The 14,869-nt window shown below is 44.9% G+C and overlaps 1 protein-coding gene across 1 annotated transcript; it reads left to right on the forward strand.

Annotated features, from left to right (window-relative positions):
• Positions 1 to 436: 436 nt before the first annotated feature.
• Positions 437 to 7,963, forward strand: LOC124698502 (serine carboxypeptidase-like 51). Its single transcript, XM_047230985.1, has 12 exons — positions 437 to 592; positions 706 to 800; positions 907 to 1,014; positions 1,129 to 1,413; positions 1,498 to 1,565; positions 1,667 to 1,772; positions 1,873 to 2,051; positions 2,172 to 2,241; positions 2,364 to 2,414; positions 4,706 to 4,758; positions 7,464 to 7,596; positions 7,738 to 7,963. The coding sequence occupies exons 1-12, from the start codon at positions 466 to 468 to the stop codon at positions 7,813 to 7,815; spliced, it is 1,353 nt and encodes a 450-aa protein (XP_047086941.1). The 5' UTR covers positions 437 to 465; the 3' UTR covers positions 7,816 to 7,963.
• Positions 7,964 to 14,869: the final 6,906 nt, after the last annotated feature.

Consider the following 14,869-nt stretch of genomic DNA (forward strand, 5'->3'; position numbering starts at 1 on the left):
ATTCTTCAAGGGGATTTCTTTAATGTTGCAAATGTGCTTATGTGATGGTTTCTGCACCCGCCGCCACATATGTTGGATGCATTTTTTTGACGATGACACACTGTGCCAATATTTTACTGCAACACAGTAGAAATTTGTTGCATATGTTGTTGCTTCTTGCTACATGGGATTTTTAAAATTGTTGTAACCTGTTGCAAACGATGTTACACGAAAATATTGCACTCGGATTTTTGTTGTTGCATTGATCCCTCAGATTGCTTCATTTAAATGGATCTATGCGGTCGGCTGATTCTTCCCCAAATCACACAATGCCACAACTACAACCAGGAGGTAAAAAACAGAATAAACTCGGAAAGATAATTTATACCTGTTGGCTGGGAGGTTTATTTATAGCGATCCATGCACTCCAGCAACGAACCACCCGAGCTCGTTAGCTCCCGCTTAATCTGTCTACTTCCTCCGCAAATGGAGTTCCGTCCTCTTGCTCTCGTCTTCCCCGTCCTCTGCCTCTCTGTGCTTGGTACCGCACATGCCACCACCGCCGGAAACTCCGACGGCACGGAGCGTTGGGGATACGTGGAAGTGCGGCCGAGTAAGTCCGATACTGTAACAAGCTCCGCTAGCTAGTTTCTATCTGCGACTTCATTCATCGATCTCCCTTTTCTCGGCTAATCGCTGATGCTGCTGCATGGAGCGCCGTTGCAGAGGCTCACCTGTTCTGGTGGTACTACAAGAGCCCCCACAGGGTTTCGACGCCGACCAAGCCATGGCCGACCGTCCTGTGGCTGCAGGGTGTCCCGGTACGTTCATCCCTCTTCTTCCTCAACCTCACGCCGACATTTTTAGCTAGTCTGAAAGAACTTGCTCATGCTCAGCAAATCAGCATGCCGTTCTTCTCTTTCTCAGGGAGCGTCAGGTGTCGGGCTTGGCAACTTCCTGGAGGTCGGGCCGCTCGACGGCAACCTGAAACCACGCAACTCGACGTGGCTGCACAAGGCCGACCTCATCTTCGTGGTCAGGAGATGAAGACATCGTTACGCTTTGCTCTATCGTTCTCTGTTTCTTGTAATCTTGTGTAGCACTAGTGGAGTACATTTTGTGCTGAATTGATCTAGTGCTATGTTCCAGGACAACCCTGTGGGGGTCGGGTACAGCTACGTGGAGGATGACAGCCTGCTGGTGACGACCGACCTGGAGGCGGCGGCGGACATGATCACGCTCCTCAAGGCGCTCGTCAAGGAAGTGAAAACCTTGGAGAGCAGCCCGCTGTTCCTCGTCGGCGAGTCGTACGGCGGCAAGTACGCCGCCACGCTCGGCGTCTCCGTCGTCAGGGCCGTCCACGCCGGCGACCTCAAGCTCACGCTCGGGGGCGTGGCGCTCGGAGATAGCTGGATTTCGCCGGAGGATTTCGCGGTAAAATAAAACCCTACCCATTCTTCTGCCACTGCATTGTCGTGTTCTGAATATCTGATACGTACAGAAGCGTATGCGTTGCAGTCTTCTTATGGGACGCTTCTGTTAGAGGTGTCGAGGCTGGACAGCAACGGCGCGGACCACGCGAACAAGTAGGCACATTATTTCTCTCCTTGTACGTATCTTCTTTGATTTTTGTCACACATATATTTCTTGAATTCTTACCTACTGTCACCATTGCATTGCTCAACAGGGACGCACGGGTGGTGAGGCAGCAGATTGCGGCGGGGCAGTTCAGGAAAGCACAGATCACGCTCAGCAAAATGCTCAACTGGATCGTCGTCAACAGCGGCCACGTGGTAAGCAACGCCCCCTGGTGAAACGATGCAACGCTGCAAAACAAACCCGCGATATCTCGCTTGTCCGGTCTCTGATCGACAACGGATGTGTTACATGTAGGATGTGTACAACTTCTTACTCGACGCCGGGATGGATCCCGTGGCGGCTGCTTCTGCGAGGTCACCTTCGCCGCCGGAGTACTCCAGGTACCTGGAGAGCAAGTCCATAGGGGACACCATTCAGGGCGCCATGAATGGAGCCATCAAGCAAAAGCTCAACATCATCCCCAAAGACATAGTGTAAGTGAGCCTCTTTCAAACACACCCTGATCCTGACAATCCAAAATTACTGCTGGCTGAACTCACTAATAGACATGATATATATCATCATCGCTACCTGTTTCTGAAATCATTTTACAGATGGCAGGCACAATCTTACGCGGTTTACTATGCGCTGATCAACGATTTCATGAAGCCGAGGATTGAAGAGGTCGGTTGGAATTGTAACCCACCAGATATATATGTTGAAGGACTCAACATTTTTCTTCTCGAAACTGGCAAAGCATTTTCCGAGTTTCATAAACTGAGACACGTCTCATCTGCTGCATGCAGGTCGACAAGCTCCTGTCGTATGGTGTCAATGTGACGGTGTATAATGGACAGGTATACTCTATCAATGCAAGTTCATCGGTTCCAATTACACATGTCATTTTACTCACTGAGGCATGAACTCAACTTTTAAAAAACCTGACCCATTGTCCCATTGAATGTACAAAAGTATTTGGACGTTATCAGAATATTACTGCCTAGCATTTCATATTTTTCACATATACCTCTGCTAGTGTATAACTGAAAAATTAGTGGTCAAAAGAGCATACAAGAGATGTGCAGTAGCATACAAAAGATTTGCGGGTATTGCTCCTGGATTCACTTTGAGCTAGGTGGGGGAAGGCAAGAAGCTTCGCCTGCACATGGTCTGCTGCTTCGGTTCAACTATCCAACGTCAGTGAGCTGCCTCTGTTTCGTCCGCTTCTTCAGGCTTATTTGGATCATCACATCTTCTTCAGGCCATGACAAGCCTGGCTATTTGTCCGCTTCCCAGAAAGATAACTTTCTTTTCCCTGCTTGGTTGTCCCGTACGTTAGACCACGCAAATCAGGATTGATGGCTGAAAACTAGGAATAGGTAGATTTTTTCTTCGGGGGAAGAAGATGTAGATTTGAGAGCATCTCCACCGGTACGGCGGTACCCTAAATAGGCGCCAGCAGGGGCACCGGCACCTCCGTTTGGGGGACATCGGCACAGCATCCTCTACTTGGGGACGCTGCTCCCACACCGGCGCCTCCAAACAGGCATAGATTTTCAAATTAAAATTCAAATTTGCAACACGATATTCATACGTAGTTCGAACGAAATTTGTACAAATTTAACGCGATTTCAAACTAAAAAACTAAAAAAATACTACTAGCAGCGTTGGGAGTCGAAGGCGCTGAAGTCGAGGTCGTCGCCGCTGGATGTCCCAAAGGACTAGTTGTCGATGTCGTCGGCCTCCTCGTCATCGGCCTTCTCCTCCTTTGGCGACGGCAGCTCGGATGGTCCGGCGAGGTCGACGTAGTTGGCGCCGTGGTCCTTGGCGGACCACACCGCCGCCTGCCGTGGGTCGATCGCGATGTGACGGTAGTCCTCATCGACGGAGCGGCCGATGATGAAGTTGAGGGTGGGGAACTCCGCCTCGTTGCCGTCGCCAGGGAGGGCCGCCTGCGCCTCGGCCTCCTTCTCCCACCATTTCTTCTTCGCCGGCGGAAGTGGTGGCGAGGCGTCCTCCTCCTTGACGCGAGAGCGGCGGCCCAACGCCGTCGTCCGACGAGCCGGAGCAGAGGAGGCGCGCCTCGCGTCGTCGCGGATGACGACGCCTCCGGAAGGAGGCGCGGGCGCGCGACGGCGGACGATCTGGTGCATGAGGTTCCGGACACCTCGGTCCGTTCCGGCGCTCTCTGTGTGGTAGGCGGCGGCCATGTTCGCCGCCTGCGGGAAGTATACCGGCTCCCGTTGCCCGCGGACGCGTGGACGCAAGCCGTACTCGCGGAGCGTGTCATCGACGGGGCGGAAAGGCACGGTGGCCGACGTTGTTGAAGCGACCGCCGGAGGGGTTCTCCGTCCACGCGATCTCGACGGCGTGCTCGTGTTCGAAGCGCCCTACCCAGGTCGGGCTTTCGACGGCGTTCTCCGGGAGGCTCCTCTCCTCCGGCGTCATCTCGGCCCGCCGTTTCCTGGCAAGGGCTCGCGTCTGTGGTCTTGACGGAGGCGGCGGCGGCACGGCGAAGCCGCCGTTGGAGACCTGCCAGCCATGCGGCAACTTGTACTACACTGGCACGGGGATGCGGTGCCAGTACAGCACGTCCGCCTCGTCGAACGTCAGCTGCGTCGAGCGAAGCATGCCGCCGCCGCTGCCGCCGGCCTGGTCGTTGTGCGCCATCGCGTTCGCGTGCGGGTGGTGGTTCGCGTGGAAGTTGAGGACGGCGGCGGCTAGGGATGGACGGCGGGAAAAAGAGAGAAGTGCGCGTCGGTGGGGTTTTAAGGGAGGCGGTGGACGCGCATTGAAGGCGCGTGGGTAAGGTAAGTGGACGCCGTGTGGCCAGTCGCCGCCCTCGCCGTTTTGGTTTGCGCGGGAGGCCATTAACGCCGATGACCAACCTCCCCGCGTCGTTTCCGATGCGAACCGCCGCGTCCCCTCGCTGACAAGGCGCCCCGCGAAAACCGTCATTCCGCGAGGCACCGGTGTGCCCGATTCGCGCCCTTGGCGAAGGGGCTGACACGGTATTGCCGGCGATTCTATTGGGCTCCAAAATTGGCCGGCGCTGGAGATGCTCTGACCAGCGAAATACTGCGTTGTCCATATTTGCAGCTTCGAAATACCCTCAGTACTAATACAGTGGAATTATTTTTATCTGTAGCTTGATGTAATCTGCTCCACCATCGGCGCAGAAATGTGGGTTCAGAAACTCAAGTAAGAGTTTCTAGTTTTATATGTTACCTTTGAACTTCATTCAGTAATCTTATATTTACTAATTGGAGGCACCGTAAAAGCCTCCACGTTAACCCACATCATCATAATAATTAGGACAATTAGATCTAAAATTTATGGTTAGGATTAGTCGAGAGAGACGTGATTTATTTTGTACCAAAGAGAGTCACGTTGGCACGTTAAGTTGTTTTATGTTGCACCGTACAAGGTTGCATGTTAATCCTAGGAGCGGCTCGATGAGATGGCCCAATATATGACGTCTTTAGATTTCAACTTTAGATCTACGATAGGGTTCTGAACATATCTCGGCAGTAAAATAAATTTAAAGGGCTGATCATGTACACAAAGTCTTAATTAAACGGCTAATCGGCCAGACATGAGATCACGAGCAGCTGGCTGCTCCTAAGTCCTAACAAGAAATCTCTTAATGTTTTCTTTTAAATAAGGAGTCTGAGTCATGTTACTCATCCATAAACATGCAGATCGGAACAACTTTATTGGTTATATCGAAGATACAAAGTGCTCTCGCCACCATCGTCGCCGGAGCGCTCTCGCCACCACACCTCTCTATATGGTTGATGGCGCCCGGCGCACCAGGCTGCATCTTCACCATAGCCAATCCTGCAACCAGCTTCGAGACCACATAAACCTTCATCTTTTCAGGTGTGATCAAGCCGTCAAGGCGTAAATCTGGATTGCATCATCCTTTTGACCGCTACCAACGACGGGATCCAGCGTAGCGCCTATGGTAAACAACTCACGGATGGTAGATGACTTCATCCATCGGGACTTCCATCCATCGGCACTTCAAAAGGCCACCAAGTTTCAAAGAAAAGAAAAGATCTCCAATTTTGATCTGTCATCTGCGTCGAGTTAAATCAAGCAGCCTTCATGGCTTAATCCTCTGATTGATTGGAAGTGCCCATGCATGGCGGAGAAGCCTCTGATCTGCCTCCCGTTGCTGCTGGCATGTCCCTATGTGTCTCTTACGAAGTGAATTCAGATAGATCTTGATCTTGGCGAAGTGAATTCAGATAGATCTTGACATCGATTGTCTGCGTTGCCATAAGCTGGCCTCAAAATTGGTACATGACGAAATTGCAATGTGTGACCATGCGGTAATTTATATTTGCCTACACAGCTTTTTCTGATGTTGGTTTAAGGTAATAAAACAGCTCCTACCTACTACGTGCAGCTCATCATTATTAAGTATATGCAACTAGCAAAGCTCCACTCATCGTACCCGATTTTTCATGCTGCAAGCTGATTTGAACAAAAACGTAATTCATGGAAATTGTAAGACATATGTGATATTTTTGTGTACACCCTCCATACTGGTTTATTAGATTGACACGTTTTTTTTTTGCGAGGATTATTAGATTGACACGTATTTCAAGAAAAAAATTAACTCTAAATTTGGCTTAAAAAGTAAATTATATATCACAAAAATATGTCATTGAAAATATCTTTTGAATATGAATTTGATAATATAATTTTTGTCACATGTAATTCATATTATGTCGATCAAATTTATAATTAAATTATTTTCTTAAACTACGTGTTAGCCTAATAAATCACTATGGAGCTAGGGAGTAGAGTGATTAAGTGATTTAATTGTTAATAGTTACAACTACTTTCAACCTTAATCGCATTAATAAGGTGATGCAGACAAATGATGCGCCCACATATTAAAGCGTGTGATTTACTCCTAGCCACATAATTCATTTATTTAAGTTTGACAAAAAAAAAAATTCAGTACAATGGCGTGGGTAGGTTCATCTTATATGCAAACCAAAGAAAAATATTCCTAGCTGCACAAGTACTTTATATTAAATGGCTGTATAGCAGAAAAATAAATATGTTTTGTACACCATTCTTGAAAACAAGGATATTAGTTTAGCTATTTTTTGTGTAAGCATGACTGCACGCGGAACTCAACAGGTTACTAACAAACTGCCAGGAAGTTTTTTTTAGCCGTGAAAATTGATAGGAGGTGAACAGTTCAATCACATATTTGATTGTTAATTCTTACTTTTCCCTAGGACCATGAAGATTTTGCCTTATTTTTTATAGTTAACGAAGGTAGCAACTCCCTACTTTTGGTCAAACAGGTGTTTATACAATACACTGCAATTTCTCCCTCTTTCAGTTCTTATTTGGCTTGCCTTAATATATTTACGCCCGGGTACTGTTTCTAAAGCTACCTTCTAACTGAATTGTAGGTTCCATGTACTCCGGTCCATGACATTTTTATATTACTGGTGATTCTTTGTAATGCAAAATGCCCACATGGTAGTGTCCATTATTATATCCTTTTTATATGTGGTCCTCTTAATTTATCATACCATATTTTATCTTTTTCTTTCTCCATTTAATATAAGGTAAATTTGCACAATGTCTAATAAAAATGAAAATTTTATTTTCTGAGAAACTATAATATAAGAAATATCTATCTTTTTTGTTCTTACATGAAACACTTAGATGCTATACAATTAATTAGTGATCCAGGAAAACCATGTCTATTTAGAAGATGATTAAAAAAATAGCAATAGGTAACTACAATTTTAAACAACTATTTTCTTATTGCTTATCTTTGATTGCTAGCCCGTGCTGGAGCACGGGTTGATGACTAGTATAACTAATGAGAATACCCCTCGATCAACTCCTCATCTGATCACTTGTTTCAGATGGGATGGGCTGAAGAACTTTTTAAGTTTGCCAAGGCAGCCTCTGTACTGTGGCTCTGTTGAAGCCACCAAGGGCTTTGTTAGATCTTACATGAACCTGCATTTCTACTGGATCCTTGGAGCAGGGCACTTTGTAAGCAACTCTTCTGTTTTTCCTTTCAATTCAATAGTTTTGATAGATTATGAGATGTTGTGGAGATTCTTCTAGTTAAAAGTGCATCGTGTCGTTTTGCATCTAAGATTCAAATTCCTGACAAGCTACAACTACACATAGGTGCCTGTTGATCAGCCTTGCATTGCACTTGACATGATCGCCAAGATTACACAGTCTCCAGCTCTTGCTCTTTCATAGAGCAAAACGCATTTTGCTTCCACCATACCATGTTCACCTGTTGATCCGGGTGGTGGGGGATGGAGTGTGCGACCGAGCAACCAGGATTTAACCCACGGGATGTGGCATCCGGTGTTCTAGACAGCACTGTTTCTAAGAAGAATGCGCTATCAGCTTGTTTGTTTTATTGCCGTAATTTTGCATTTTTCTGAAAACGTGTGATTGCGTCTACTTATTTGTTTTATATATATTTACTTTTTGAAGATGAGCGAAATTCAGCGAGAATGAGCATAAGCAGAACTACTTAAGCTGGTAATGAAGATGTGTGATGTTGCATGAGAGATCTCTTTGTCGCGTTGGTAGCGTGTATCCTGCCAGGCCCAACAGAGCATATCTCGTTCATGATAGTCCCTCCCTCCGCGAAAGTGTGTACTTTCAACTATTTTTTGGAAAGTTGCCATGTTAATTTATAGGTATTTGGCATAGACTATATTGACAACGTGATCATAGATGTCTCGCTTCGAGAATTGGTGGATCTTATTGATTTTTTCCGATGAAGGACGCTTTATTACTCAAAGTATCAAGCATTACACCCAGCCTCTGCATAGCTAAGATGCACACAGCCGTTTAAGAATCTAGTATCCAAACAAAAATAGTACATAAAGGATAAAAGGAAAAAAGTCAACTAGTCAACAACTCCATTGACTTCTATCCTACGGTTATGCAATCACCCATGTTGGAAAATAAGGTCCTTAGCCGTGTTCTCCGATCGTGTAGACACCTTCATAAATAGGTCACGGTCCTCGAAACGTGGAAGCGGTGACCATGAACGGAGCATAGTTGTACATCAGTAGATAACCTGCATAATAGAAGAATTTTTGCCATAAAAAACTTATCGTTTCTACATAGCCAGAGCGACCATACAACTGTAATCGCTCCCAGTCGGATAATCATTTTATACCTTGAATCCATCCCATGGTGGATCTTATTGATGACGGGGGAATTCAGTGGACAATTGATTTTATTGAGTTAACATGCTATGTGTTATAAAAGCGACAAGCAAATAACGAAGAACGAAACAAGAACACACGCAGGGGACACAAGATTTAACGTGGAAAACCCCTTCCAACACAGAAGGGGAAAAACCACGGGCGCCAGCCAACAAAACTTTACTATATCGGGAGGTGTTTACAAACGCCGTGGGTTATCTTATAATCTGATAAACCCTAGCCGGCGGCTTACAAGATGTATATATAGGCGGTGACGGGCCCAAGCCTCCGGCGACGGGCCTCGCTCCGCTCGTCAGAAGTTAGCCTCCCTTTAGTATATGAATTTGGATCACAATATAACAAACTCCACCTTGAGACAAATTCCATCTTGTAGCATGAACTTCAACAATCTCCTGAACAACAAAGAGAAAAACACTTGTCGGCGCCAACAGCCACTTGGGCTAAACAGTTATACCAACCAAGCTCGAGCAAAGCTCAAACTTGGAAACAGGAACTGGCTTTGTCATCATATTAGCAGGATTATCATGAGTACTTATCTTGCATACCTTCAGTTTACCTTGAGCAACAATGTTGCGAATATAATGGTACTTGATATCAATGTGCTTTGTCCTCTCATGGAACATTTGATCTTTAGTAAGGTATATTGCACTTTGACTGTCGTAAAACAAGTTAATGCAAGAATCATCTCCACAAAGCTCAGCATACAAACCTTTCAACCAAACAGACTCTTTGCCAGCTTCATTAATTGCTATATATTCTGCTTCAGTCGTAGATTGGGCAACAACAGATTGTAACGTTGCCTTCCAACTCACAGCACATCCACCAACAGTGAACACATAACCTGTGAGGGATCTTCTCTTATCCAAATCGGCAGCAAAATCTGAATCCACATAGCCAACGAGTCCCTCACCAGTCTTGCCAAACTTCAAGCAAGCTTTGGATGTGCCACGAAGGTACCTGAAAATCCACTGAACAGCTCTCCAATGTTCTTTACCAGGATCAGCTAGGTATCGACTGACCAAACTCATAGCATATGATAAATCAGGACGAGAACAAACCATGGCATACATCAAAGAACCAACAGCACTAGAATATGGAACTCGTGACATGTACTCAATATCTTCATCAGTACTAGGACATTGCAATGTTGACAATTTGATGTGATAAGCAATAGGTGTACTAACGGACTTTGCATCATGCATATTAAAACGATGAAGAACTTTCTGAATGTAATTTTGCTAACTAAGAAATAACACACTAGATTTTCTATCTCTTGTAATTTCCATACCTAGTATTTTCTTAGCAGCACCAAGATCCTTCATCTCAAACTCACTACTTAATCGTGACTTTAAAGTAGTGATCTCTTTCTTGCTCTTGGCAGCAATCAACATATCATCAACATATAACAGCAAGTATATTGGTGATCCATTAACAAACTTGATATAAACACAACTATCATACTTAGATCTCTTAAACTCATGTGCAAGCATAAATGAATCAAATCTTTTGTACAACTGTCTTGGAGACTGTTTCAAACCATAAAGGGACCTCTTCAACTTGCAAACAAGATCCTCCTTACCAGGCACAACAAAACCTTCAGGTTGGTCCATGTATATCTCCTCCTCAAGTTCACCATGCAGAAAAGCAGTCTTCACATCTAACTGCTCAAGCTCAATATTATGCATAGCCACAATACCAAAGAATGCACGAATGGAACTATGCTTCACAACCGGAGAGAATACATCATTATAGTCAATACCTGGAATTTGGCTGAAACCTTTTGCTACTAACCTTGCCTTATACCTCGGAGGCTCACTAGGAGACAAACCTTCCTTTCTTTTAAATATCCACTTACAAACTGACAACCTTCTTTTGTTTAGGAAAGGGCACAACATCCCATGTGCCATTCTTGTCAAGCGATTGCATCTCCTCTTGCATAGCGTAAACCCACTTCACGCGGTCAACGGATGCAACGGCCTCGTATATGTAGCGAGTTCAAGTATCATGCTCCACCCGTTCAAGCACAACTCAAAGCATGATGAACAAGATTACATTCTTCAATTAAACGAGGACGTGGACCTTTGTTACGCCTCGGTCTATCAGCAGCAATGGAACTATTTGTTTGCTGCAAAACAGGTGGTGAGTGCTGAACAACAATGTTATCAATTTCAGCAACATCATTTTCTTTCTCCTCCACGTGCTCCACCTCGCACGCTAATCCTCCGTTGTTCATCATCGAATTATCGGAAAAATCAACAGCATCGAGTAACATCTCGTAGATGAACTCTTATAAAACATAACAGCCTCATTAAAGACAACATTCCCGCTATGCAAAACTTTCTTAGTTTCGGGATTCCATAACTTGTATGCCTTAACTCCCGAACCATAACCAAGAAAACACACACTTAACAGCCCTCGGGCTCTAGCTTTCCATTATCAACATGAGCATAAGCGAAGGCAACCGAAAACTCTCAACCGTGAATAATCAGCGGGTGAACCAGACCATACCTCAATAGGAGTTTTCTTATCAAGCGGAATACAAGGTGACCCGTTTATCAAGTAACAGCGGTGGAGGCCGCTTCAGCCCGTAAACGTCTATGCATACCAAGCATTAGAAAACATGCAGCGAGCCTTGGAGATGATGGTTCTGTTCATTCTCTCCGCCACACCATTCTCGTCGAGGAGTATATGGGATGGTGTGGTGCCCGACAATGCCTTCGTCGCTGCAATAATCATTGAAAACAGTAGAACAAAACTCCATGCCATTGTCGCGTACGAAGCAATTTAACTTTCTTTCTCGTTTGCTTCTCTACCATAACTTTCCACTTTCTAAAAGCATCAAACACATCAGATTTATGTTTCGTAAAGAAAGGCCACACTTTTCTCGGAGTAATCATCTATGATAGTAAGCATGTAATTTGCACCACCAAGAGAAGTCTTGCGGGAAGGTCCCCACACATCAGCATGTACATAATCTAAAATCCCTTTAGTGGTATGAACGGAAGCATTGAATTTAACTCTTTTATGCTTACCAAAAATGCAAGTGCTCACGTAACTCAAACTTACTCAAATTGCAGCCATCTAGCACGTCTCTCCTCGTGTAATTCTGCCATACCATGTTCACTCATATGTCCAAGACGCATATGCCACAGATTAGTTTTACCGGGTTCATCGTGAATAACAAGAAGCAACAATACCAGACAAAGTGCTACCTCTAAGAACATATAACTTTGCAGAATTCATATCACCAATCATGTGAACGAGAGAACCTTTTGATACCTTTAGAACTCCGCGAGAACCGGAGTGTTTGTACCCGTCAACATCAAGGGTACTGAGAGAGATCAGATTTCTGGCCATGCCAGGTATGTGTCTCACATCTGTCAGAGTGCGTGTCATGCCATCATGCATCTTGATTTGAACGGAGCCAATGCCCACGATTTCACGTGGGTTGTTATCTCCCATACGCACGACATCTCCACTCTGCACAAACTCATAAGAACTGAACCAGTCTTTGTTACAGACAAATATGAAACGAACATGCGTAATCAAGGATCCACTCATCATTACCGTAAACACAACCAGCAAACACAACTAGGCAATCGCCATCAGAATTATCACCGGAAACAACAAGCAGCCTTACCATCACCCTCAGATTTGTTTTTCGGTTGGTAAGTACCGTTTCTTTTCTCTTTGTTCTCGCAACTTCCAAGCAATCATCAATATTGTGGCTAGTTTTCTTACCAGTATTTGCGTAACTTACCATCTCGTCCCTTGGACTTTGAGCGACCTCTCGTCGGTCTTGCTCTTATCTCGTTGTAGTTGTTGTAGTTGTTGTTTCTGTTCTCGGTCCTCGCTCGTGATGTCTACGGGTGCTTCTATTCTTGTAGACAAGTGTTGGGCCTCCAAGAGCAGAGGTTTGTAGAACAGCAGCAAGTTTCCCTTAAGTGGATCACCCAAGGTTTATCGAACTCGGTGGAGGAAGAGGTCAAAGATATCCCTCTCATGCAACCCCGCAACCACAAAGCAAGAAGTCTCTTGTGTCCCCAACACACCTAATACACTTGTCAGATGTATAGGTGCACTAGTTCGGCGAAGAGATAGTGAGATGCAAGTAATATGGATGAGTATGAGTGGTAATAGCAACGGCACCAGAAAAGTGCTTTGCCCAGGTCAGTAAACAAGCAGTAGTAACGCAGTAGTAGTAATGCAGTAAAACAGTAAACAAGCAGCGATAGCAGTATTTAGGAACAAGGCCTATGGATCATACTTTCACTAGTGGACACTCTCAACATTGATCACATAACAGAATAGATAAATGCATACTCTACACTCTTTTGTTGGATGATGAACACATTGCGTAGGATTACATGAACCCTCAATGCCGGAGTTAACAAGCTCCACAATTCAATGTTCATATTTAAATAACCTTAGAGTGCATGAAAGATCAACACGACTAAACCAAGTACTAACAAAGCATGCACACTGTCACCTTCATGCTATGTAGGAGGAATAATACACATCAATACTATCATAGCAATAGTTAACTTCATAATCTACAAGAGATCATAATCATAGCATAAACCAAGTACTAACACGGATGCACACACCGTCACCATTACACCGTGCAGGAGGAATAAAACTACTTTAATAACATTGCTAGAGTAGCACATAGATAAATTGCGATACAAAATACATTGCAATCATAAAGAGATATAAATAAGCACTTCACTATGCCATTCATAATAGTGAATAAGTATTCCGTGAAATATAGCCTAAGAGACCCACACGGTGCACACACTCGTCACCTTTACACACGTGGGACAAGGAGTCTCCGGAGATCACATAAGTAAAATTCACTTGACTAGCATAACGACATCTAGATTACAAGCATCATCATATGAATCTCAATCATGTAAGGCAGCTCATGAGATTATTGTATTGAAGCACATAGGAGAGAGATTAACCACATAGCTACCGGTACAGCCCGAGCCTCGATGGAGAACTACTCCCTCCTCATGGGAGCAGCAGCGGTGATGAAGATGGCGGTGGAGATGGCAGCGGTGTCGATGGAGAAGCCTTCCGGGGCACTTCCCCGTCCGGCGGCGTGCCGGAACAGAGACTCCTGTCCCCCCAGATCTTGGCTTCGCGATGGCGGCGGCTCTGGAAGGTTTTCCGTATCGTGGTTCTTCGCATCAGGGGTTTCGCGACGGAGGCTTTAAGTAGGCGGAAGGGCAACGTGGGGGGCCACACGGGGGGCCCACACTATAGGTCGGCGCGGCCAAGACCTGGGCCGCGCCGCCCTATGGTTTTGCCACCTTGTGGCCCCACTTCGACTCCTCTTCGGTCTTCCGGAAGCTTCGTGGCAAAATAGGACCCTGGGTTTTGATTTCGTCCAATTCCGAGAATATTTCGTTACTAGGATTTCTGAAACCAAAAACAGCAGAAAACAAGAATCGGCTCTTCGGCATCTTGTTAATAGGTTAGTTCCGTAAAATGCACGAATATGACATAAAGTGTGCACAAAACATGTAGGTATCATCAATAATATGGCATAGAACATAAGAAATTATCGATACGTCGGAGACGTATCAAGCATCCCCAAGCTTAGTTCTGCTCGTCCCGAGCAGGTAAAACGATAACAAAGATAATTTCTGAAGTGACATGCCATCATAACCTTGATCATACTATTTGTAAACATATGTAATGAATGCAGCGATCAAAACAATGGTAATGACATGAGTAAACAAGTGAATCATAAAGCAAAGACTTTTCATGAATAGTACTTCAAGACAAGCATCAATAAGTCTTGCATAAGAGTTAACTCATAAAGCAATAAATCAAAGTAAAGGTATTGAAGCAACACAAAGGAAGATTAAGTTTCAGCGGTTGCTTTCAACTTGTAACATATATATCTCATGGATAATTGTCAACATAGAGTAATATAACAAGTGCAATATGCAAGTATGTAGGAATCAATGCATAGTTCACACAAGTGTTTGCTTCTTGAGGTGGAGAGAGATAGGTGAACTGACTCAACATAAAAGTAAAAAAGAACGGTCCTTCAA

The sequence above is a fragment of the Lolium rigidum genome, chromosome 3, assembly GCF_022539505.1.
Source record: "Lolium rigidum isolate FL_2022 chromosome 3, APGP_CSIRO_Lrig_0.1, whole genome shotgun sequence".
NCBI classification, from domain to species: Eukaryota; Viridiplantae; Streptophyta; class Magnoliopsida; order Poales; family Poaceae; genus Lolium; species Lolium rigidum.